The sequence below is a fragment of the Camelus dromedarius genome, chromosome 32 (assembly GCF_036321535.1).
Source record: "Camelus dromedarius isolate mCamDro1 chromosome 32, mCamDro1.pat, whole genome shotgun sequence".
NCBI lineage: Eukaryota > Metazoa > Chordata > Mammalia > Artiodactyla > Camelidae > Camelus > Camelus dromedarius.
Window position 1 is genome coordinate 8,024,338 of NC_087467.1, and position 24,550 is coordinate 8,048,887.

At 42.3% G+C, this 24,550-nt stretch overlaps 1 protein-coding gene across 3 annotated transcripts in view; it reads right to left on the reverse strand.

The window, feature by feature from the left end:
• Positions 1-7,593: 7,593 nt before the first annotated feature.
• The window catches only part of ASXL3 (ASXL transcriptional regulator 3), a 159,857-nt gene continuing 142,900 nt past the window's right edge, over positions 7,594-24,550 (reverse strand). For all 3 annotated transcript variants that reach the window (XM_064481519.1, XM_031438997.2, XM_031438996.2), the window contains 3 exons: positions 24,371-24,476; positions 18,553-20,509; positions 7,594-15,888 (listed from right to left, as the gene is read on the reverse strand). In XM_064481519.1, coding sequence (XP_064337589.1) covers positions 12,169-15,888; positions 18,553-20,509; positions 24,371-24,476 — 5,783 coding nt within the window. In that variant the 3' untranslated portion in view covers positions 7,594-12,168. The remainder of the gene's footprint in view (positions 15,889-18,552; positions 20,510-24,370; positions 24,477-24,550) is intronic.

The window sequence follows — 24,550 nt, forward strand, 5'->3', positions numbered from 1 at the left end:
TGTAAATTATCTACCACAGCCGAGGGAGACCCAGGGCACTACATCTGCCTTTGCTGTACCCTGAGGCTCTCCATCATCCACTCCTGCACCCACCTGCCTTCTTCAGATCTCTACCCAAATGTGGCCCTCTAGACTAGTCAGCTCAGGAAACCACAACAGTGGACCATGGACTGAATGGTTCAAACAACAAACATTTATATTTTTACAGGCTGGGAGGCTGGGAAGTCCAAGATCAAGGTGTTGGCTGATTCGGTTTCTGGGGAGACCTCTCCTCCTGTCCTGAGGATGTCTCCTTCTGGCTGTGTCCTCACAGGACCAGGGGCTGGGGCGGGGGGAGGTGGGGGAAGGGAGCAAGCACTCTCTTCTTTCCTTATAAGGACACCAGTCCTATGTATCAGGCCCCACTTTTAGGACCTCATTAAACCTTAATTACCACTTTATAGGGCTTATCTCCAAATACAGACACATTTGGGGTTAGGGCTTCAACATATGATTTTGGGGGGACACACTTCAGTCCATAGCTCTGTCTCAGTGAGGCCGTCGCTGCGAACCTGTATATATTTACAACCTCATACCATGACCCTCCCTATGCCCTTACTAGGCTGTGTTTTACTTCATAGCACTTTATTTTCAAACATACCGTATATATTATATATTTATCTCTTTGCTACCTGTCTCCTTATACACACGTATACACACACACACACACACACACACACACACACACACAACTCAGGGATTTGGGGCTGTTGGTTCATTCTGGTACTCATACTAGTCATGACAGAGCCTGGCACAGAAAAAGCCAACAACGTAAATACTGCTGTGCCCACGAACGGACTAGCCACCCCCTCTTGGGCACGATGGAACCTGCTAGAGATGCCAATATAGATGAGATACCACCGCCTGTTCTTCAATAGGCTTCAGTCCAGTTACATTCACCGGGCTCGCTATAAATGAATGAAGCTCTCTAACTACAAACTGTAATGTAGGAAGTGATCAAAAAGGAAAGTAGGAATCTGTACTGTACACAATCCAGAGAGACATCTGCTTCTCACGCGGGAGCCAACGTCTCCAGATTTGCATAAATCTATTTGCTAAACTAGGGGTTAGGAAATCAGATTTCCTATTATTAAAATCATCATTCATTCTTGGTTATATTTATATGAGCCAACTGCAAACCATAAGAACAGGTCAAATCTGTGTGCTGCAGTACATTTTCAATATCCATCCTCCCAGGCAAATTATACACAGAAATATCCCCTGTGATAATATTTTAAGAAATGACCACGTGTAAGAATAACCAACTGCACAGCCCAGTTTTTCCTTTCTGATATACTAGTTTGATACTTACTTAAAAAAGAGAGAGGAATGATTTACTTGATGTCAGCCAGAGAGCTTTTTAAGTCAAGCCATCCCAAATTTCATTAAGCTTGCAAAGGTATTTTTTAAGCATTGCCTTATTCACTTGAATGTAAAACCACAGGAAAAATAATCTCTAATCTCATTTTCCTGCTACAGTCTAAAGAATGTTATTGACAATGCTATCTATTACGAAAATAGCGAACCCAAAATGAAATGAGATGCTGATTTACCTTCTCTGGTGAATCGGGCGGGGCATTAAGCCACAGTCCTGAGGCAAACCAGACCACCTGTGCCGTCTTCTCCAGATGAGCTGAAGCTGGTGACAAATCATTCTCTATACAAAGGAGCTTTTCTTTCTTTTCACTTTTCTATTTTAAGGGAGAAAGTGTAACCCCTCCAGTAGGAGATGCAGGAAAGTATTTTGCTTCTCACACTGTATTGCCTAAATATTTTGACTCTGAACCTAGATCAAGTAGTCAATAGATCAAATTATGATTTCAAGGGAGATTTCTCTCTCCAGAACTTTGATTCTCTCATTATTCCTCCAATCCACACCCACACTGCCGTGGGAAATAGGATGTTTCCTAGAAACGTACATGTGAGTGATATTTTCTAAGAAAATTCCTTCCATCTTATGACAGTGTTTTTGGTACAACACTGAAGCACAAAAATGTTTGGTAACTTCACATTTCTTGAAGAATCAAGTCATCAGGAAAAGTTTTTCTCTCCTGTAATCCAGCACCCAGCACAGCAGTGCGGCTCAATAAGACGTTTGCTCATTGAATATTGGATGAATCCTGGCACTGAAAGGGCCTCATTGTTAAAATCCCCTCCAAGTACTGAGGGGTCCAGGAGTAAGCTCTGCTTACGTTCAGTGAGATGACACTCTCTCCCTAAGCAGAAAGGGAAGTTAAAGCACCTCCTGTTGGAAACAGCACAATCTAACCTTATAATCAGACAATCTAAACATATAAATTTATTATTACTTTGACATACCTTCAAATAATTGCTTATTAAAATACTTAAAATATTACCTTGCCAGGGGGTTTAAGAAAAATATTTGTAAGTAAGAGGTGACAAAAATGGCTTTGTCCTGTGGGGAAGATGGTGGGTGTCTACAGAATAGGAACGTGAATAAGTCAAAGTCATGTTCTTAGGGTGGTGGCATAACAGACGGGGGGCAGAGGCCACTGGGGCTGCTGAATATTTTTCTCTGGATGGGGACAGCTTGTCACGTATGTTCCCGGTTCCGAGGCTGGAATGAATGGAGCAGTAGGACTTACGTAACCAGTCAAAACGGAAAAAATTTTAATACTGGTGATGTTTATATCTGGCACTGTGCATCCTGGGGTTACCTGTTGACTGCCTCTTCTAGGCTTTTTCATTTTCCCCAATGGTCAAAATGTTACCCTCTTGTGATCACCAGCAAATCAGGAAGCTTTTATTTCTCAAGGGTACTGGAACGAGGCACTGTGACTTCCCTGACTTTAATCCAAACTTCAGCTTGCATATGCATAATTGTTCTTTGTTTTCTTATCAGAAACCCACTGAATAACATGAATAGCCAGAAGCAGTCATCTTCTTAAAAAAAAAAAAAAATAGCCCTTGGCAGTGGGTATAGCTCAGTGGCTGAGCACACATTTAGCATGTGCAAGGTCCTGGGTTCAATCCCCAGTACCTCCATTAAAGAAAAAAAAAAATAGCTCACATTGCAATGCATATCAGGGCACTGCTATTTTTTGCTATAGTCTCTGTAATACGATCTGATTTTTTAACATAGGAATATGTATTATATTGATTTTTTAAAATGTATTAAAAAGTACCACCAACATTGAGTACCATAACATTGCTTTACTAGGTTAACTTTTATGAAATCAACTGTCAATAACACCAACATCTAAACAAATTCCTCAAGTCATGCAAGAGGAGCTTGGGGACAGGGCTCAGACCTGTGTGAAGGATTATACACCTTGCAGAGATCATTGTTAGAAAGGACTGTGTCTTCATTGATGAGCCCAATTCAAGGGAAATAATGGGGTGCTGAGAGGGAAGAGCGTGCCCTCCCTCCCGGTGCGGCTGCCCTGAAGCTATGTCAGGTGAGGGCCCCACATGCCCTGCTGGAGGTTCCATTCTCACCCAGTTGCAATCTTAAATGGCTTCACCCACTTGGTTACTTTCCCCACCGCACTTTGTAGTGACGTGGTTACCGTATTGTCATAATGAAATTACCGATCATCTTTCCCACTAGCCTATTAATTTTTTTCAAGATTTGGGACCCTCTGATTTTTCCCAGAGTCCCCAGTATTTAGCAGTATGTGTAGCAGCCATTGTGTCTTTTAGTAAATAAAAGGATGGGCTTTGGTCTCTAAAAAACCTTCTTTCATACTCTTTTCTATTCTTTGTATTCTTTTCTTTAAACTCTCTAAGCCTCAGGTTCCTTGCTTATTACATGGATATAACAATAGTACCTCCCTGGTAGGATTTTTCTCAGGATAAATATGATAATTATCACCTGTGAAATGTTTTGCAGTACTTGGTACACAGCACTTCACAAGTATTATCTATTCCTATTTTTCAATAGAGACAATCTGCCTTTTGGGAGCAACTCTGGGAAAACACCGTATTTGGTGTAGTATATAACTAAATCTCTAAAAGTTTACTTGTATGAAGAGAATTTATAAAATCTCCTTTATATTCAGATCCTGAAGGTTAAAGACTTGGAAATGATTTATTTATTACCCAGAGAGTCACAACTAGAAAACTGAAATTGCAGAGTGTGGTGTCTTTGATTATTCCCAGTTTTTGCCAAGTAAAGTTATCTGGATGAAAAAAAAAAAAAAGATTCTACAGAAGACGCTTTTACACTCGAAAGAATCTTTCCAAGCTGGTGGTTGTGAGAGGTGGTGGGTGGAGATGGGTGAAATGGGTGAAGGGGAACAAAAGGCACATACTTCTCATTACAAAATAAGTCAGTCCTGGGGATGTAACGCATAGCTCGTGCCCATAGTTAATAATACTGAATCGCATATTTGAAAGTTGCTTACTGAGTTGCATATTTCAAAGTCCTCACCACAAGAAAAAATATATTTGTACCTATGTATCAGGATGGATATTAACTACACTTGTTGGGATGATCATTTCAAAATATATTCAAGTATCAAATGACTTCATTGTACACTTGAAACTAATATGATGCTGTATGTCAATTATACCTCAATTAAAAAAGAAAAAAGAATCATTCTGATATCAAAAATATGAAACAAAATATAAACTATCTGCTACCAATCATACTGTCCTCTTGCTCAAAAGGTGTCTAGTGTGCTCTCAACTGGTCCTCTGACAGTAAGGAAATTACAAACTTGAAGATTAGAGATAACACATTATCCACAGAATCTTACTCTAAATGTAGTTTTTAAAATGCTTTTGAATTACTAAATGTTTCTTTTTAAGATGCCAATTCATTTCCCATAGCTATTTTCCCCCTAGAAATATAAAGATTATCCCCCCCCAAATAATGTTGAACAACAACAAAATCTACATTGATCTCACATGTGAAAGTATAAAAAGGTATAAAAATGCGTCTGGTTTCCACTTAGAAGCCATCATGGAGAACCATCCCCACTTATACACTGAGCCTTCCAATCCCTCATTTTGAGATTTAAACTGATTGGCAAATAAATTTTGTAGCACAGTAAGAAATGGGTTTAAAATAAATTTCTCTATATAGGCATGCATAAATGTTGCGGCTTCTATTCAGGGAAAGAACATCCCGGAGAACCTCTCGTGGTTCCCACAGTCACTGAGGCCAACTTCACTTTCCTATAGCTCTGTATCTGGAAGATGTTACAGCATCTCAGCATTGGATACTGAAAGCCAAATGAATCAAGGAAAATGAGACCATAGTGCTGCACTCCTATGAAATCCCTCCAGGTTCCCTTGTCATCAAGAGAATGAGCATTTGGAATACAGTGTTTGCCTGCAATAAAACCATAATCTGGAACTATAGATATAAGTTTGGATTAAAGGTGAAGGAACCTATTTTCCACTTACCACCTGATGATAAAGACTTTGTGGTGAGCACACAGAAAATGAGATGGATCTCATGTGATCTCAAGTGTCCAGGACTTCCTGTTGGAGCAGCTGGTGCTCCCACCCTTTCTCCATGTTGCTATTTACGGAGAGCATCCACTGAACAAGGTACTTGGAAAAAGCAAAAAGGGGAAACTCCTGGACATTTCGTTGTGTTTGGGTAAAAGCTCACCTTTGAATCACCTCTAAATGATTTCCTTAAAAAAAGAGAGAGAGAGAGATTATAGTTGGAAATTTTAGCTAAAGAAAACTAAGTACCTCAGAAACAAACTTACCCATAAATGCAACGGATATACTAAATGTAAATCCTAACTACTGATAAAAGCAGATTCAGGGAGCTCCTGTGCCCACAGAACTGATAATCAGCCAATCTTCTCTGATTTGCTGTGACAGGACCATCTCTTTTGACTTCTCTGGCACCTGTTTGAACTGGTCTATGCTTTGCAGGACTGCTAAATATATTCAATATCAGCTTTACCTATAGTTGGGTATCAAAATGGGGTATTATTTGAAACTGAAAAACACAATAAAACTATTTTAAATTTTAAAAAGGCAAAAAAATCAGCCCCTGCTTTGTAACCCAGGGGACCTTCCTCCAGCTAGTGAGAGTTTATGATAATTCATTGCACTGGCAATAGGAGAGAAATTTCCATAAGGAAAAGTACTAGGTTCATTGCCCAATTTAGACCCCAGATTAGTCGTGACATTGGATGACTCCAACTTCTCATTTCTGCGTATCACTGTGGATAACTGTCTGTGCTTTGAACTTGAAATATTAAGTCTAGGCAACCTATAATTAAACTCTTCAAATAATTTCATGGAGAAATACTTTCTAGGATTTATGTTCAATTATCTTCTGCAGAAAGAATCCCAGAACTGTGGTATCAACTACTCTCCTGGCTAGGTTCTTTCAAAATAACGTACTTATGTTTGTTGACAATGAAGTTATCTATGTGAAAATTGATGAATCACTGCGTAAATTGCTTGTTCTTGGATAATGTCCATAAAGGATAGAAATAAATAATTTAGATCCTAAGAGCAAATGTTACTCAAATTAGGCCACATTAATTTATTAAGAATAATAAAATGTTTATATAGAAATTATTTAATATTGTACCTATTTTATGAGAATGAATAAATTAAATATATATAAAACATTCAGATCAGTTTCAAGAAATAGCAGCTTGAAGAATGCTGGACTGTTCAATTTTCTGTAATGAATTTTGGAATAGACGATGTCTGTGGAGTAACACAATGAAAACAAGAAAAAAAATTCCACAATACTAAATAAAATTAAGAAAGCATTCTATAAATATTTTAATAGGAAAAAATAGGACAAAAAAGGAATGCCACCATTGTAGTGAAAATGATTGAATGACACTTAGAAGTATCTCCCTTCCATTGCCTTACTTGAATAAGCTGTACTTTCATTATTATAATCGTTTAACTTCTGAGGAGGAAGAAGCATGTTTAGTTCTTTTCTTTACCCTCCAAACGTAAACATCCTTTCGCCATCTGGTGGTTGAAGACAGCATTTTCTGTGTCGATGAAAACACAGCCGAACTGAGACTTAACAGCCAATTATATTGAATGCTTTCAGATTCACCTTAGTGTAAAGATATGTGTATTTTCTTAACCAATCTAAATATAACTGAGGCCATTTTGTTCTAATGGTTCACAACATTTTACTCAAATCACTCTAGCTGTCATATTTAAATGCAAGATAAGAAAAACTAACTAGACCAATTCTTTTAAAAAAGATTTTTGAAAGTAATTCATTTTGAAAGTTAAAATTAAATATGGTAGTAACAATTTGCTTGACATGTTACATGTCTTTTGGTCTAAAGAATTAATAACATCTTTATGGAAACAAGAAGGTCCAAATATATTTTTAAATAAGCGTAGTAGATACGGTAAATTTCAAAGGTTTCAACATACAATAGTTAGAATTGTATGTTGACGAGTCACCATACCAAGAAAATGTAACAGTATATGGTTTGTCTTTCATATAAATTCTTTCTTAAGTAAAAATTTCAATGTTTTTATTAGTACATTTTATGTATACAGATTAACTATCTCATTTCATAAAAAAATTAAAAATGACAATAAATTTAATGTTTAACTTCTTTATTTTCTCCCAGAATATTTTAATATTGAAACCCAAATTGTTACTTAGAGAAAGGGAAAAACAGAGAAACATGAAGAAACAAACATTTCATTTCATTTCATTTAACTTATATGTTATTGTGAGCAGTCACTCGTGTAGGCAACACTTTTGTTTCTTTGTAGAAAAGAAATAAAAAAACAAACAGCACCATTAAAGAATGCATGATCCCTGAATTCTAAACCAAACACTGTCTAAAAGTTGTTTCAATGCTTGTCGCACTCCGTCACATTGAGTCAGGTATGAAAGCAAGCGTAACAGTATTAAATTGTAGCAGTCTTACTGAATCAACTGCTCCCCCTTCTGAGAATTTTACACACCTTTTCTGAGTTTTTCCTGTGGGAATAACAGATTCTTTGGTAGAGGACTGAAGGAGGGTTTTACTTTTCTCTATGCCGACAGAAAATGTCTATGTACGTTCAGGGCCTCTGCCCCCAATCTGTGTTTGTCATGCGTGTTCTGTTTGGGTTGATTTCACATTTTGCTGTTACACTGTAAGAGGAATACCGCCTTTAAAAAAAAAAGGCATTAAATGGCTAATGTCAAACAGATGTAAACATTCAGAATACTGACCGAAGGGGAAAAAAAAATACACACAAACACACATTTAAAAAAAAAAAAACTAAAAAACTGAAGAAACTGTACTGAAAATCTGAATCAGATTAGGTTTCCGTGAAGCCGGGGGGAAAATACAGCAGTACAAGAAGATGATGGCAACCAAGTAGAGCACTTTCTTGGAAACATTCATGAACAGTACAAATACAATGAAGTCTTCCTATTGTCTAAATTATCCTGCAACTATCAAATAGAGTACAAAGTGAAATAGTATGTGCTATAAAAAAAGCAGCTCCTTTAAATTATAGTAAAAAGGCGTTTTCTTCGCTTTACAGTGACAAAGCATGAGGACTGAAGACGACGAGATTTCTATGTTCAGTGACATTTTGGCTATATAGGCCCCTGACAGTCTGCTGAGCTCCTTTGCCGGGACTCTTCACATTGTTCTCTGGAAACACGGACAGTGACTCTGGGCTCTGCGTGTTCAGTGGGCTCCTTCCTACCAGGCGGCGAGCACGGTGCTGGCCTCCATCCTGGAGGAGGCCACCCTAAACTTGGCTTTAGCTCCTGTCACCTGGGACTTGACCAGACCAGGGAGGAGCTGGGAAACCGAGGCCACAGTAACTTCCTCTTTTGAAAACGTGTTGGTAAAGGGCACGGGGCTGCAGCATCGTGTTATCCTTACTCTTGGCTGCGTTCGGCAGCACCGTAGGCACCGGCTTGTTTGTGTATGTTTGCTTTGAATGAGTGAGAATATCCAAGGCAGAGAAGTCAACTAAACCTTCTAGAGCTCATCCCAGAAACACATACTTCCACAAAGTCTTTACAGCAACCAGGCTCAACCTCATAGGTTTGTTTTCAAGTTTTTCCTCCAGACTAAACCTTAGCAAGGAAATAGTATATCTAACTACGGTGCTCAGGTCACCAGCGTGTCTGCTATTCTGGCTTTGGGGAAGGAAAAATATTTTCATTTTGAAAATGAATTTGCATCAGAACGTCTGTATTAACATGCCCATTAACTACCTAAACGTCTTTAAACAACCTCAGGCATATGCATATCGTACAGGAGAGGGGTGAGGGAATAGCAGTTTTCTTCCTTCCCCTGCTCCAAAAGTGCTACTTAGGGAAATACATCCTTTGTGATAATAATAATAAAAAATTACACGTTAACATGTGCAAGTTCTACTCCTGACAGGGACAGCGGAGGGTCCAATCATGAGCATAATGCACACACTAAAAGTTGCACATTACAGCGCCACCACCATGTAGTAGCTAACATCCTCCATCAGCACACAGGCGGGCATCTGTGGAAATCAGGAAACTAAGAACCTGCTCACCTAATTCAAATACACTGGCTTTTGTATACGTATTACGTGGCCACCTGTCAAATAGCTAACCCATATTTTATTTCTGAAATTTTCTTTCCATTTTTTTTAGCCCAAAGATACTAATATTTCAGTAATATGAACCATATGCAAACATGAGGAACATAAACTGGGGTTAAAAAAAGAGCAAGGGCAGAGAAAAATTCCACTCTTTGGACCTGGGTGACAGAATCCACGCACGATCAGCAACTGATTCTCCAAACTTATTATGTGGAAAACAAGAACACAGAGGGCACTTTTCTTTATCCCCAGGCAGTAACGTGCAGGCTGTATTCCACAGGGATGGGGCTGATAATGAGCTCAGTGTCACGTCGGCCTCAATCGTACCTCACAGGCAGAGTGCAAAGGTTCTGCAGATCGGAGTTTCAACCCCGTGTCAGTTACTGGTGCGGTAGTGTTGAATCTGCTGGTGTAGACAGTATCTGACACTGGAAGGGCGGTGACTGAATTGGGAAGAAGGCGTTGGCATGCGAGTGTCTACCTTTTGGGGGTGCCCCTCTCTGAGACTAGAGCGTGCTCTTCTAAACCAGGACGGCATCAGAGCCAAGCAGACCACAGAGATGCCAGACGAGGACACCACCCAAACCGCCTGGCGCAGAGTGAACTATGGATTCGCTGGAACTTATGCGGCGATTCTTGGAAAGGGCTGGTTAAGTGCATTGCTAATATTCTCAGTCATTAATTTTGTTAATTTTAATGTGAAAAACGGTCATGACAGCAACTGAAGTACTGAATCTCCGCCACGGAGGCAGGTCTTCTTTGCTTTGCCTTCTTGCTAAGACAGAACATCTTTTACTATCACCAATTTGTTAATAAAAATGATGTCTCTATCATCTAATGGAATTTGGCAACATCACAGTAATAAATATGGAGGGATGAAAAAAAAACATACTATGGTTGTTATTATAAAAAAAATCACGTTTGGTTTTTTTTCCCAGGAATGTATTTTCTGCTCATTCCAGCTAGTTTTTAAGACGTATTTTAAGGGAATGTCAAAAGTCAACATTGATTAGAATGATCCCAAGTGAAAATATCTGTCATTCTTACCCTGGATACAGACGAATTCCCCCACCATGTGTTTCAAATTCTAACAGCAACAATCAGTCAATGGATTAATGGTACTCCACACCTTGTGCTCTGTAATCTGAAGTTAAATGGACGTGGTTTTTGTTGTCTTTCATCTTCCCACCACGTGCATGTGCTTTTGAACTTGCTTTAGGGAACAGAGCCTCCTGAATTATGGCTATTCTCTGGCACGAGAATGACCAAAGTGTATGGGATGGAGCTCAAATACTCAACACCCAGACTTTACTGGATAAACACTGACAACAGGTATAAGATGCAGTATCCCTTTTTCAAAAGCAGTTCCACTCCCCCAAACATGAAGAATGCACTGAATTCCCCTGAGGAGGGTGGGGAAACAAAACAAAACATGCAACACCTAGAACAACTTTTAAAATGAGGGCTATTTTAGAGTCAACTATAATTATATATATAGATCATGACTCATGAGGGAAAATTGTTCAGAAAAATGCCAACACTTCAGCCTTCTGTAGTCCTTTTTATCATCAATGACACTTTAAAAAAGAGGCGGCCAAGCTCTTCAAAGTTGGAAGGCAGAATGCACTGGTGCCATCAATTAAGGGCTAGGATCATTTTCCCCAGAATTTTAATATCTAGTCATTGCATTTGAGTGAATAGAATGGACCAATATTTACATCATCAACCCATATATGTGTGTTTGCATACGTGGCAAGTTATTCGTTTGCTTTGAGTGTTAGAGCATCTTTTTCATGCTTGCTCTTAGAAGCCACACATGAAGCTCTGAAATCCTCTGGGCCTACGGCTCTCTGTTGGCCAACTGATCTGACAGTCTCCAGTGTCAAGGGGCTTGAACCAGACCGCTGGGCATGAGACCCACGCTGTAACTGCAGGCAGAAGAGACATTTCACTACAATGTGTGTACCGTGTCCACGGCAGATCCAGAGAACCTGCCAGTCTCTGAAAAGAGTCAAAGGGAGGAAAGAGAATTCAGGACAGTGGAGTTCATCAGTGGCATACCTCCTTTAATGTGTCTTTTGTGAGATGAGTAAATACAAGGAATCATACACTTAAATCAGATTCCCCTTTCCAACTATGATTTAATCACTATGGTAAGGGTAGGTCCAAAAGAGTCAACGGTGGGAACCCTCGCTTTAATGCTCGCTCTACAGAAGAATGCAGAACCACCTTCGATGACTTACCACTCTCTTTCTACTTCTCCATTTCTGGTTATCATTCAATAATTTACAATGTTCTTTTCCTATCTACACTTGGATTTTAAAAAAAAAAGTGGGGAATGACCTGTGTACACATGAATAGAAATTTCTCAAAGCTGCGAATGGCAACCAAATACGTAAAAGACATGCTGCTAAGTAAGACCCCTCGGCCGGGACGCGATCCCCCCCGTTCCGAGAAATGCAAGAAAAGAGCGATCCCATAGAGAAAAGAGAACCTGTTCCAAAGTAAAATAAATTACCACGATATAAACCACCGAGTTACTCAATTTCGCTGCGGCTGACGCCGTCTGGCTTTTCCGTGTTGAAAAGGGATACTGCATCTCTCACTCAGCTCTCACCGCACAACCAGGCAAGCCACACAGAGTTTAGAGGGCCCTATGCAGTCGTCGTGGCAGAAGGCGCCGCAGCCTTTGCACACAATCATGGCTTTCAGCCGGCAAGAGCATTTCAGTTCCAATTCATCCGCGTTGCTGCTGTCGGCAAAGTTCTGAACGGGCATCTGAGCGTTCTGACCCGGCAGGCCCGTGGTGGGGTTGGAGCCGCTCCCCAAAATCCCAATGGACTTCTCGATGGCAGATGCTGCCCTTTTGAAGCTCGTGCTACCAAAGTGTATCGTTGGGTAATTTCCACAGAGCTGCGGCGGTTGCTGCACCTGCATTTTCTGAGCAGCTAATTGGGTAAAAGGCTTTTGTGGCTCAGAAAGCAAATAGGAAGAGAAATCTGCATTTTTCAGCGCGAATGCCTTTAACTGTTCTTTCATTTCATTCTGGTCATAGGAAACTTGTTTCATGCCCAGTTCACAGCTGCTGCTTAAACCTTCCTCAAAAGAAAGAGGTTCCGATTTTATATTGCTGCATATGCCCGTGGACTGCGGCCAGCTAAGTCTCTTAGTGGTTTCCATGGTGACTGGCGGTTGTTTTTGATCGGATGGGACTTCGGCATTAGGAAGAGGTGGAGGTAGCGGAGGTGGTGGTGGGGGAGGCGGGGGCAAAGCCAAGGGAGGAGGGGGCGGAGGCTGAGGGGGCGGGGGGTGCACCAGGGCTTTGTGCGGCATGGCGTGGACGGTCGCCGCGCCATCATCGCTTTCTTTAACCGGCACGCTGGGGGATAACATGTTGGCTAACCTTAGCTGGTGAGGTGCGGAGGCAAGGCCAACCTCTCCCAGTCCCTTTTGTTCCAGATGCCTATTGAAGGCAAACGCGTTACAGCCCACCGGGGTCTTGGCGGAGGCCTGTAACAGAGCTGTAGGGGGAATGGGGCCCCTGGCAGCCAGAGGCATTTGGTAAAACTGCTGTCGGTGGGAGGTACCGGTGTCGGGGTGGAAGCCACCGTTCTTGTCAACGTGAAATAGGTTCTGCTGGAAGCTACAGGAGGGGAGCAGCCGCTTCTGCTGTTTGACCTCGGGGCTGTGGACGACTCTGTTCTGCAAGGAGTGCTTGTTCAGCCACTCCTGCTTCAACGGCTGGCCGTGGCCCAGCTGACTCACGCTGGAGCTGATGACGCAAGGCACCCCTTTAACATCTGGGTCCCCCAACAACTTCCCTGGCTCACATTTCACTTGGGTGTGCTCCCCCACAGTCCTGGCTACTCTCTTTTTGGGATGGTTTTCTCGCTTTCTCATCTGCAGTGGGGCAAGGGCTCCTGCCAGGTAGCCCTTCCCGTCTGGATTGGGAGAGCTGGGGCGCATTTCCACCACGTTCCTATCCGGGGCTGTCTTTCCCACTGAGGTAGTTTGAAGAGGCAGGGGAAGCCTGTTAATTTCGAGCTTGGCTCCCAATCTCGGCTGTGGCAACACTTTTTCCAAAGGCAGGTTGCCCTGGAGTAACTGTGTGACGAGGGGATTGTTAGCCTCCACGGATGACAGCCGGCAGCTCGAGCTCCCTGTGCTGGGAACCCTTTTCAGGGTGTCTGGAGCCAAAGAAATCGCCTCTTCCATGGGATTAGAGGAGGTCGCCTTCGTGGTCTGCGTCTGGGGCACACTCGGGGCGGCGTCTGCGGCCGGAGGAGCAGGCAGCTCAGGGCCAGGGAAGTCTTCGGTGTCCATCCTAAAGCCCTTGTCCACGTCATGAGGTTCGGACTTCACCGGGAGGGTGACGTTTGTTATGAGATTCCGGGGGTGAAGTTCCGGCACATGCGAGTAGCTGGCGTGCTCGGTTTTGATCGCCTTTGGACAGCTCTGCTCGAGATACTCTTTCTGTTTACTGGAACCAGCGTGCCCGAGCAGAGGCTGTCCCGAGCTCCTCATTCCGTCCTCGCTCCAGCAGATCCGGCTGCCTGGGTTGTACTGATTGCTACAAGTTGGGTCTGCTTCACTTTTGAACGCAGCTGAGCCACGCGCCTGCTCGGCAAAGCTGTTACTCGGAGGAGTCACCTCGCTTAGTTTATCTGGAACAACGAGGGGGACTTCGCGGAGGCTCGGGCAGGTGGCTGGCATCGTTTTACCGTCTTGCTTTCCGGCAGGAGCAGCGAGAAAACTCGAACCGTGATCTCCTTCGTTTGCCACCTGCTCAGGCCTGCTGATGACAGACACCTGCGGACACGCCACGGGCTGGATAGGCTGGATAGCTGCTTCCGTCCTCCCGGACCTGCTCTGGAGGTCCAGGCTGGCATTGGCGCTTTCAATGGAGACGGTGAGAGACAGAGTGGAGGTCAGTGTGGTGCTGTGGTCAACGATGACTTTGCACGGGATTGATCTGTTTATGGCTGCTGGTGCGAAGCCCCCCGGAGGTGGCTGAGGTTTCCCAGAAGTGTCTGCCCTGTTCCGAGTCCCTGAATTCTTGTCCAAGCTTTCAGCACTTAAGTTGGGAGAACTTTCATAAGAGTTTATGGTCAGCATGCTTCCAGTAAACACGGCGACGGGTGGGCGTGCCACCAGAGCATCTGTGGCGGCCACTGGGTCCCTGCAGCCGAGGCCGGCTCTCACGGTGGTGCCCATGGATACGGTGGCCTGTTCCTCTCCCCCAGGTATGGCTATCTTCTCAGAAGGAAATCTGTTGTTCACTCCCGTTGGGGGAACCAAGACAGAGCTAGTGGAGAGATGGTTTGGCAAGTTACTTCCAATGGAGGGAGTTGGCACAGGGGTGTACTGACCAGAGACTACGTTCCCAGCACTGCTGCTGGGCATCAGTACCTGCTTGTCATCCATGGGGCTCGACGGACTGCAGCCCTCCGTGATGGCGGGAAGAGGGGCGCTATCGATACATTTTGGTATAATGGCTATGCATGGAGTGTCAGCTCCCTGGATGGTTTTTAACATGCTTATGTTACAAGCAGAAATTGTAGTGTTTGCACTGTCAACAGACATTAGAACAGAGGATTTATCGACAGAACTCACAAAGGGATGTTCTTTAATTGCTCCGGACACAGCAGTGCTGCAGACAGACACGGGGACAGAATTTTTATTAAAAAGCATGGGCACACTGCTATTTTCAGAAGAGGTAGATGAAACAATTTTCTCAGATAAGTGTGACATGGGTCTGTTTTCGTCAGAGCTGTGCACGGATAAGTCCGTGGCAGTTTCCGGAAGCTTGGTCGGGTTGAGAGACGGCTGTAATAGAGTGGGGGTCTCCCGGAGGTGTGCAGACTTGTTGCTGGGAGATCGGCAGTTTGGATTGACGATGATGACACCGGGGGAACCTTCGATTTTTGTTTCAGGGGTACAAGAGACTTCCAAGCTTGGAGGCCCTTCCTTTGAGCCGAGCGGAGGCAACCGGGACTCTTTCGTGTTCTGGAAGAGGTGCGCTCGGGCTTGATGCTTTGCGAAGAGCTTCGCCTTGGTCTGCTCTTTGATGTGCGCCAGGGTTCTGGCCTTTCCGCTCTCTCCTGGGCTCCCCATGGCTCCGGAGACGATGCTCGCGGCCGCCGCCACGGCTGCTGCCGCCGCAGCCTCTCGCTGGGCCCTGGCCTGCTGGGCTCGGGCCTTGATATCCGCCAGGGTCCTGGCTCCCATGTTCCTGCCGCCGCTGACAGATGTGCTAGGGGAAGCTCGGGACTCTGGCTTGGAGACTGGTTGGCTCTTGATAATGAAAGGCGGCCCGATTTTGGAAAGCTGGATCTACAGTAGGGGGAAAACGGAAAGATAAAGTACGTGGGCGTGACACAGCGGGGCACGCGGCCTGCGGGGTGAAGGACGGGAGGGGCTGATTCTCCCTGAACGGGGCATGAACTGCATCCGGAGCCCTGGATGCGCCTTCAGGGGGTAAAATGGCAACACACGCAGCGTGAATGTGGAAAATGAAAATTTTAATCTGTTTTTAATCTACATCAACTGGAGATTTTATTTGGCATGAAAATGAAACCTCTTCTTAAAGCCTGATATAAAAGGAAACGAAACCCATGCTTCTTAAAATGAGGTTAGCTAAAAAGACTTAGGTATATTTAGCTTGCAAATTATCTTCCTGGCTGGCATGAAAAAGTGGGACCTTAACTCTTATTTAAGTTTATCTGTCCTAATCTGACACAAAGGAAAAAGCCCTAATCAAGGGTCAGAAGACTAGAATTCTCAGCCTGGCTTGACTCAAAGGAACGCTGTGGCCCTGGGCAAATCATTGTGTACTTCAGTTTCTCCAGGAACCTCCCTGACTCAGAGAGGCTGCAGGTTCCACCAAGTCCCACACCACCTAGCATGGCCCTTACACATGTAGAGTCAGCACACAGAAGGGCCTGTGGACTCAGCTGTCAAATGAGACTAGCACTTTCTGGTCTGTTTCCTTCACAGAGCTGTTATAAAGATGGAATGAGACTACATTTGTGGGGCTGCTCTGCTTTCCAAAGGGATTTTTGTTATTATTGTTGTTTTTTTGGTTTTCTGCCTCCAAAAGAGAGCACGGGTAGGGCAATTTATTTGATATTTGAAATCCACAATTAGCTGAATTTCGTTAACAACCCAGCCTACACTGTTCACCTACTCATGCCAATTTCGTGAGGCACGAGACCTAACAACATCCCACAGCAATGTCTGTGATGCTCTAGTCACTAAAAATGTTCATAGTCACAGACTCAGAGAGCTGGAAGGGATCTAGTTAAAGCCCTTCATTTACAGTTGAAAAACTGAGCCCCTGGAGATAGCCAGCCCTGGGTTCACACAACTACCGAGTGACAGTCTTTGGGCTCTCTGCTCTGTAATGCTGCCATGTACTGTGTTTCCTTTTATTTTCCCCTCCAGGAAAAGTTTTTCCTAGAAAATTTACATCTCTCTTCTTAACATATTATACTTGCATATATTTACATTATAAACATGTGACACATGCTACAAGATCATTATCAGTTTGGAATGATGCGTTAGAACTTTGGTAGAAGGAATTATCTTCCCGAGCTGTCTCATTTCTCATTTTCAAACTTGTGATGTCTCTCTTCTAATCCAAAGGCTCCAAAAAAAGATGAATTTAGAAAAGGAATTCAGTTCTTCCTTTTAAATATTTCCCTCAGTTTAAAAAATTAAAAACATTAAGCCTAACAATATCAAATATACTTATTCTCTATTTCCTTATCTATCTATCTTTATATAAAGTATATATCACTTTGAAAATAAGCTTTTGACAAAAAAAATTAGTGTGTTTAACAATATTTCCTATGGAAAGCATGCTTACCTTTTTCTTTCCACTGCTTCAGAAATTAAAATGTACAGCAGGGTTTTAATGGGAGCTTAATGTTCATCTTTTACATCTCCAGAATCTTTTTGAAATAGGGACTGCTTTATTAAATAGAGTAACTACAATCACACTCTTAAAAGTCAACCTTAGGGAGATCATGAGTCACATCTTAAAAGTAGATGTCAGAGCAGAGCAAAATAAAGAGAAAGAGGTTAAGAAAAACAAAGCTGGAGTATGTTTATAATTCTAGACCAATTGTATGATGCAGTAATTCATTTTATTGTAGGACAGTATAAATGGGCTGAGATAAAAGCACTAAATGAGTATAAATTACAGTGGGTAGGATTTTTTTTTTGTATTAAATAGAGAGTTTCTTTTGAATTAACCTTAATTTTCAGTTTACTGAGGCAGAGCCAATTTATATAAAAGGTTTCTTTTCTGAGAGTAAAAATCCACCTGGGATCAAAATAAAATATATAAACAGGAATGTTTATTTACAGGCTTTATTATTTTGTGAAGTTAAATACCTCTTTACTATCTTGGAAATAAAGCAGTAGGATTTGTATACCTATTTATCTACAGCATTTTCCCTGAGGGTTTGCAAAGCAATTGCATTGATTTCTTTAAGAAATATTTAACGCGGCTCTTCCATAAGCCAGGTCCTCTCTGCTAGGCAGTGGGGTGCTCCAAGTTTGTTGGAAAGTGAATGAAAGGATAATACGTACCTCCGTGGCTTTCGTGTATGTCGCTGACTTTTGACTGCTACTGTCTCTAGTCCTACTGAGCTTTTACAGGATGCTGAATTATCTTTCCAGCTTTTCCAAGTTTATGTAGGTCTCTGTCCTATACCTGGAGTCCCCCAAAGACCCTGCATCTTAATGGCCTGAGGGCTCCTCCAGGCCCTGTTCTCCCTTCTCATTTCTTTTTCCTGAAATGCCAAGGTCTAAATATATACATGTATCTAAACTTATCATATGAGCTCAGTGCAGCCTGAAAAGTGATCATTTAATATTAGACTGCTGTTGGGAGTCTCAGATTATAAGCTGTTACATTTACTTTTGAAAAATTAAGTATCTAAATAAGACAAGCCTGTCTATGACATTTCCTTTTAAAACCAAATGCCATACCTTGAGAGGTGGAACCCTCGGTTCCTCTCTTGGGGGCTGCTCTTTCTCAGGTGGACTGCTGGACAAGAAGTTCCGGGTGGACGGGGCCCCCTCTATCCTAGCCCTCTTCTCCTTACAGGTCCCAAAGCTGTGCTGCTCTGCAGTTTTCCTCTTCGATATCTCAGATTCTCGACTTTCATTTCTTACCCCGTCCGGGGACCTGGAGGGCTCCGACAACTTGGAAGTATGCGAGGTCTCCAACCGAGTCTGTGAGCTTCCTTGCTTATGCATTTTATTTCTAGAGCCTTCTGAAAATGAAGACTTATCCGCTGATGAGACATACTGCTTGTCCTGCAGCTTAGCTGATGGGAGCTCATTGCCCTTACTCTCTGACTCTTCAGGAAAGACAGGTAATTCCAATGGTGAAGACATTCCTTTCTTTTCGGTTCTTTGCAGGATGTTATGATTTTTCACTTTTATCACTTCTGTAGAAGGAAGTTCTGGAATTGATGTAGGACAGGACTTCTCAGTTTCAGCATGTGATTTGCAAGGCTGCGGATTCAGGGTCTTACTGTGCAATTCTTCTGATGAAAATGCTTCAGGAGTGATGGAAGAAGGACCCATTTTGATGGGTTCTGGAGTATTTGATAGAGTCTTCTGCTGAGAGATGAGGTTCTCTCCTAGGGGCTTGGCAGGGGTAGAACCTTCATCTTTCTGTGGGGAGAGTGGTTCTTCAGGTACGGACGTTGGCTTTCTTTGTTGATGTGCCATTCTCTCATTCATCGAAGAATTAGAAATTGGAGAAGTTTCTGAAGGAAGTGGCAAACTGGATATAAAAGTGGCCTCAGATGTGAGAAGCATGGAAGACACTGAGGAAGGTTCTGATGTCAAAGGTAAATCGGACATGGGAGATGTTTCTGATGTTAAAGGTAAATTGGATACTGGGGATGCTTCAGAGGTTAGAGGTAAATTGGACATCAGAGATGCTTCTGATATTTCCGGTGAAGTGGATACTGGAGAGATCTCGGACATCAAGGATGAGTGGAGATTTTCATCAGTGGGGTTTCTCTGAGTATATCTATCCGTGTTTTCAGTGCTGGACACCTCAGAACAAAATGTTGTCTCAAGGGAGGCCGGAGTACAGGATTCTTCGGAAGTGGACTGGGTTTCCCCTCCTGGGGATGTCAGGCTGGTGCCGGCTCCCTCTGGGCTCTCCGAGGAGAAGGACGTTTCAGAGACGCACGCGTTTTCAGAAAGCTGTTCATCGGGCTCACTCTGCAGCTCCATGTCGACAGCAGCTCCCTCACTGGGAAACTGGCCTTCTAAGGAAGATGACCCTGTCTTTATTTTTGGAGTGTTGGTCTCGAGTGCAGTTTCTGGCTCCTTGTGTTCGGTGTCACTGACACGAGTCCCAGGTGAGGCGGACGGAACGAGAGAGTCACAGACTTCCAGGTGATCAATGACAACAGACATTTCTTCCTGGGGAGATTCTGCTTTCTCTTCCACCTTCACTTCAATATGAGGCAAAGTTTCTAAAACATCGTTCATGATAACACAGGATTCCAAATGATCCTCGGGAGGCGCTATAGGGGGCTCTTCGTGAGAATTGGCGGGGCTTGCAGACTCCTCGGAAAATTCAGCTATTGTCTTGTGATTTTCATCCTGGCATTCACAGATGCTAGTCTCCACCTCTTCTGCAATTTCCTCCTGAATCACAGATTCTTCGGGGATGAGGATGTCCTCTGATTCCGATTCTGTCATTACATCTTTACCTACATCTACCATGGGACACAGTGTGGCACAGAAATCAGGCTCTGGAGAAGCTGGACTTTTCCTGCTTTTGGGGTGTTGTTCTTTCAAGGGCATCTGTGCAGGAAGAGCTGGAAGGCCTGAGGTCCCACATGGAGAACTACTCTCAGCTCCGTCACTGTTTGGTCCAGATGTAAGTTTTACAGATTCCTCTCTTGACATGCCCAACCTGATCAGAAATTAGAAAAATTACATTATTGTTTGAGCACAAAACATGAAAGATACAACTTAGACCTCACCAAATATAGTATTCAATAGAAGTAAGTGCATTAAGTTAATTTTATACACCAACATGCTTAATTTATGTAAATAATTTATGTAATTTATAAATTTATGTAAATCTATGATGGCTTAGTTCTTCTACTGCCTTCAAATCATAACAAGAATAAAATCTACTTCTGGTTAAGAAAGGTATTGATTTTTATTCTCTAAGCAAGGAGATTTGAACCCTGCCAAGCGTTAGTAAAAGAAAGCTCCATACTACCAAAGACTAAGAAATGTGGGCAGAAAAGCAAAAGAATGTATAAGAGCTAAATTTTTGCTAAAAATCAGAAAGTAGAAATATGTCCCTAAAATAGAAAATTACACAGTCCTCAAAGGATGCAACATAACCAAATAATTAAGTTCAACAGAAGATGAGTATGTTGTAAAATCCTGAAATTGAGATGATTAAGTTCTCTGAACGCAAGGTAAAAGGTGTTAATCACCTAATCTAAGACAATACGGAAACTTCACTGAAGAATAACAAACTTGGGGTGATCAAAGTGGATTCGCTGATTCTACTAGATTACATCTGTGTGAGGCAAGACTTTTAAGTTCTTTGATGTAGATCTCTTTCTGTAAAGATATTCCATCAAAGTATCATTTTGGAACATCAAAATATTCTATGATATCACAGAATATCAAGAAATAGCCCACTACTGTTTAGGTCACAAGGCAAAGTTAATCAGATTTACAATCAACAATACTGTAAATCACTATTTCCTGTCATACTAAGTTACATGAGATGGTAGGAAAATACGCTGTTCTACATGAAGTTAAATTAGAGTACAGGCAATTACAAAGAGAAGCAGAAGAGAGAACATTTCCAGAGGAAGAAACATATTTGAGTGAAGAAATACAGCTCTAACAGGAAAACACCTCAGAGAAATCTTCTTCAAACTTTTACTTAAATCCTCAAAATGAAAAGGAGATAAAGTTGAATATACTTTTTGGGTATTTGATCACTGCCTTCTTTACTAAAATTCAGAAGGCTCTCAAAAGAAGATAGAGGATATGCCTTCATTATTAGTTTCTCTTCTTTCAACATTCCCTAAGATGGGTTCAAACTAAACCACAATTTATACTGTACTGAGAGGATCAGAATAATTATGCAACAAATACATTTAGAGTGGAATAATCAGTTAGAAACAAGGTCCCATGGGGCGAGGTCAAGCACACATACACTGATACTAGGTTAGATGGAGAACACACAAAATCTAGCCACTGGCAGCCAGATTTCAGCTAGTTGATTAATAAGAATAGCATTAAATATATTTAATATTACTAAATATCGTATATGTATGTGATATATCTCTCATATGGAAAACAGCATTGTATAAAATATGCATGTAAACATTTTATTATTTTCATGGGAAAATAGACACAAGAAGGCATAAGGCATAGAAGGAAGATGTTCACAGCATACCACGTAACCACACAAAAAAAACCCTGCCCTCGAGAAATCTGGATCGTAAATCAACAGACCAACTCCTATAACTATGAGTTAGCAAATACATGGGATCTCTAAAACTAAAGCGAGTGCAGAACAGTATTGTATTATAGGCAGAGTAAGCCAATAAAAACCAAAATAAAGATCTTGGGAAAAATCAGAGCAATGAGAAGGCACATGGTGTCAGTCAACGGAAAATTATCTGATGGCAGGAAAACTTCCCTCACACGCTAAGGGAATGCAGGTAATCTAGAAACAAAATTAGAAGGGCAGTCAATGAGATGTCCAAAATACATCCGTCATCCAGTATGTAATCAAAGACAGGAAAAGACGAGCAAGGCATAAGGGGACAGAAACTCTCTGAATAAACTACAGCAAGAAAAAGGTCGGTCAAGTAAAAGAACTTTGTATTTAGAACGCAGGGATGCTGTCGGGGGTAGGGTGGGGGTGTGTGTTTACTCACAGTGCTGTCTTGGTCACTTGCCAGGGCAGGGGCCTTTAACCTGGCATCCATGACAGTCTACCAAGCCCCCAGATTTCAGGTGAAAAACTGTAGGTGTGCGAATTTTTTCTGAGAAGGATTTGCAGGATTAAGACGCTGAGCACATTACTTAACCACACTGTAAACCAGGGGAAATTACTTAGTTTCATCGTCTCTCAGTTTTCTAAACCCTTTTAAAAATAAGAATAATAATGGTATCCACCTGATAGGATTGTTGGGAAGACTAAGTGAAACAACATTGGCAAAGCTCAGTAATTTGCTCAGGGTCTGCTCAGTGATTAATGTGCTGACGGAGGAAAAGCTCTCTGGAGGGTCCCTACAATACAGGCTCTCTGGCATCTGGGAAGGTGTTTGGCACATTCACGCTGGATGAATTTTGTTGAATTAATAAAAGAACTGGCCCAGTACTCAACAGAACCTAAGGATCAGTGCTTTGGAGGTAACTAGCTTGCTCTCCTCCGCCCTTACTGCAAAGAGCGCTCCCAACATTCTTTGTCAGAAAAGGCAAGGAAGGCCCCCTGAGTGGTCTTCGATGCCACTCTCCAGGGTTCTTAATCCTGCTGGGCATCTGCTTGATGGGGAAGCACCTAAGAATACAGATTTCTGGGCTCAGCTCCTGGGCATCCCCCATCAGTATGTCTGGGGTGGATGTTGGGCATCTGTATCTGTTTTTAAAACTCCAAGGAGGATTTTGATGCAACCAGGCTTGAGTAATACTGCGGGTAACTGTATAAGAAGGCATGTATCTAGTCTGCCACGATTTTAACACTTGAGAGAAGACGTTAATTTTATCTCCTTTTAGTTTTGCTTCAATACATATATGTACCCAAGGTCTGAGGGCAGCAACTGAAAAGGAACTTTCCTACTCACACTCACGGGGACCGCAACTCCAGACAGCTCGCCAGAGGCCACCCTTGTGTAAGCAGACTGTTCATCACGTGGGTCCTCTCGATGGGGGACTCCCCCGATGACAGGGGGAGGTTTGTGAATTGAGATCAAATAGTACAGGTTTGGTGGTTGCCTGCCACCACCTCCGTGTCTTCTACACAAAACGACTTTCAAGCACTAGTATGTGGGGATTAAAGCACAGACCCCTCTACCCAGGATGAACTGAAGTTGCCGCCAACTGTTGGCTCTTAACTCCCCCTTTCTTTCTTAGGGATCTGACAGTCTCTGAGATGCGGGTTGTGCCCGAGTACGGTTCACCGCGAGGCAAAGGAGAAACTACTTCCAATTCTAGTTTAGCCACTACCACATTCACATGCGGCCGGTATTATATTTAACACACACACACACACACACACAAATAAAAATAATGTCTTAGAAAGTGGTTACACACGAAGAGGAAAATGGACAGAGTAAAGGGTAATAGTTCAGGCTCTCCCCCAAATAAGGACTAAACAAATGCATATGAAGAGTTACCATTTTTGGGAAAATGTGAGAATCAAATATGTGTCTAAGACTACTAGTCTTTAATGCATTCATTAATGCAAATGCTTGGGGAAAAAATAGAGGAGATTTTTTACTAAAACCCAGTTAAGAAAGCCAAAATCGACTTCTATAGGGTTTCATGTGCTATTTTCAGTCCAAAATGAATTTTTATGGACAAGTTATAAACCCCTGAAAACACATTTTTTTTTAAATGTAAGTGCTGATATGCCACTATAATTTTACCTGCAATTTCTTACACTGAGGGCCTACCACCTTTTATCGCAGGTTTATTAAGTTTTATAGCATGTGAGTGTGCTATGTGAAGCAGAGAATTACATTTTCATTTCCTTCTAAGAGAAATGAGAAAAAAATGCTCTAGTACTTACTTTTCTCCATAAAATCTTTCAAAGAATTTTTCTTTCCAAGGTTCTGTTTTCTTTTCCTTCTCAATTTCCTGCCTTATCCGCAACTGCATTTCTGGAGTAAACTCTCCTAGAAAGAAAATGCTTAAATATTGAGTAAAATTGTTGTATTTTTTGCCAATCAATGAAGAAAACATGTAATTG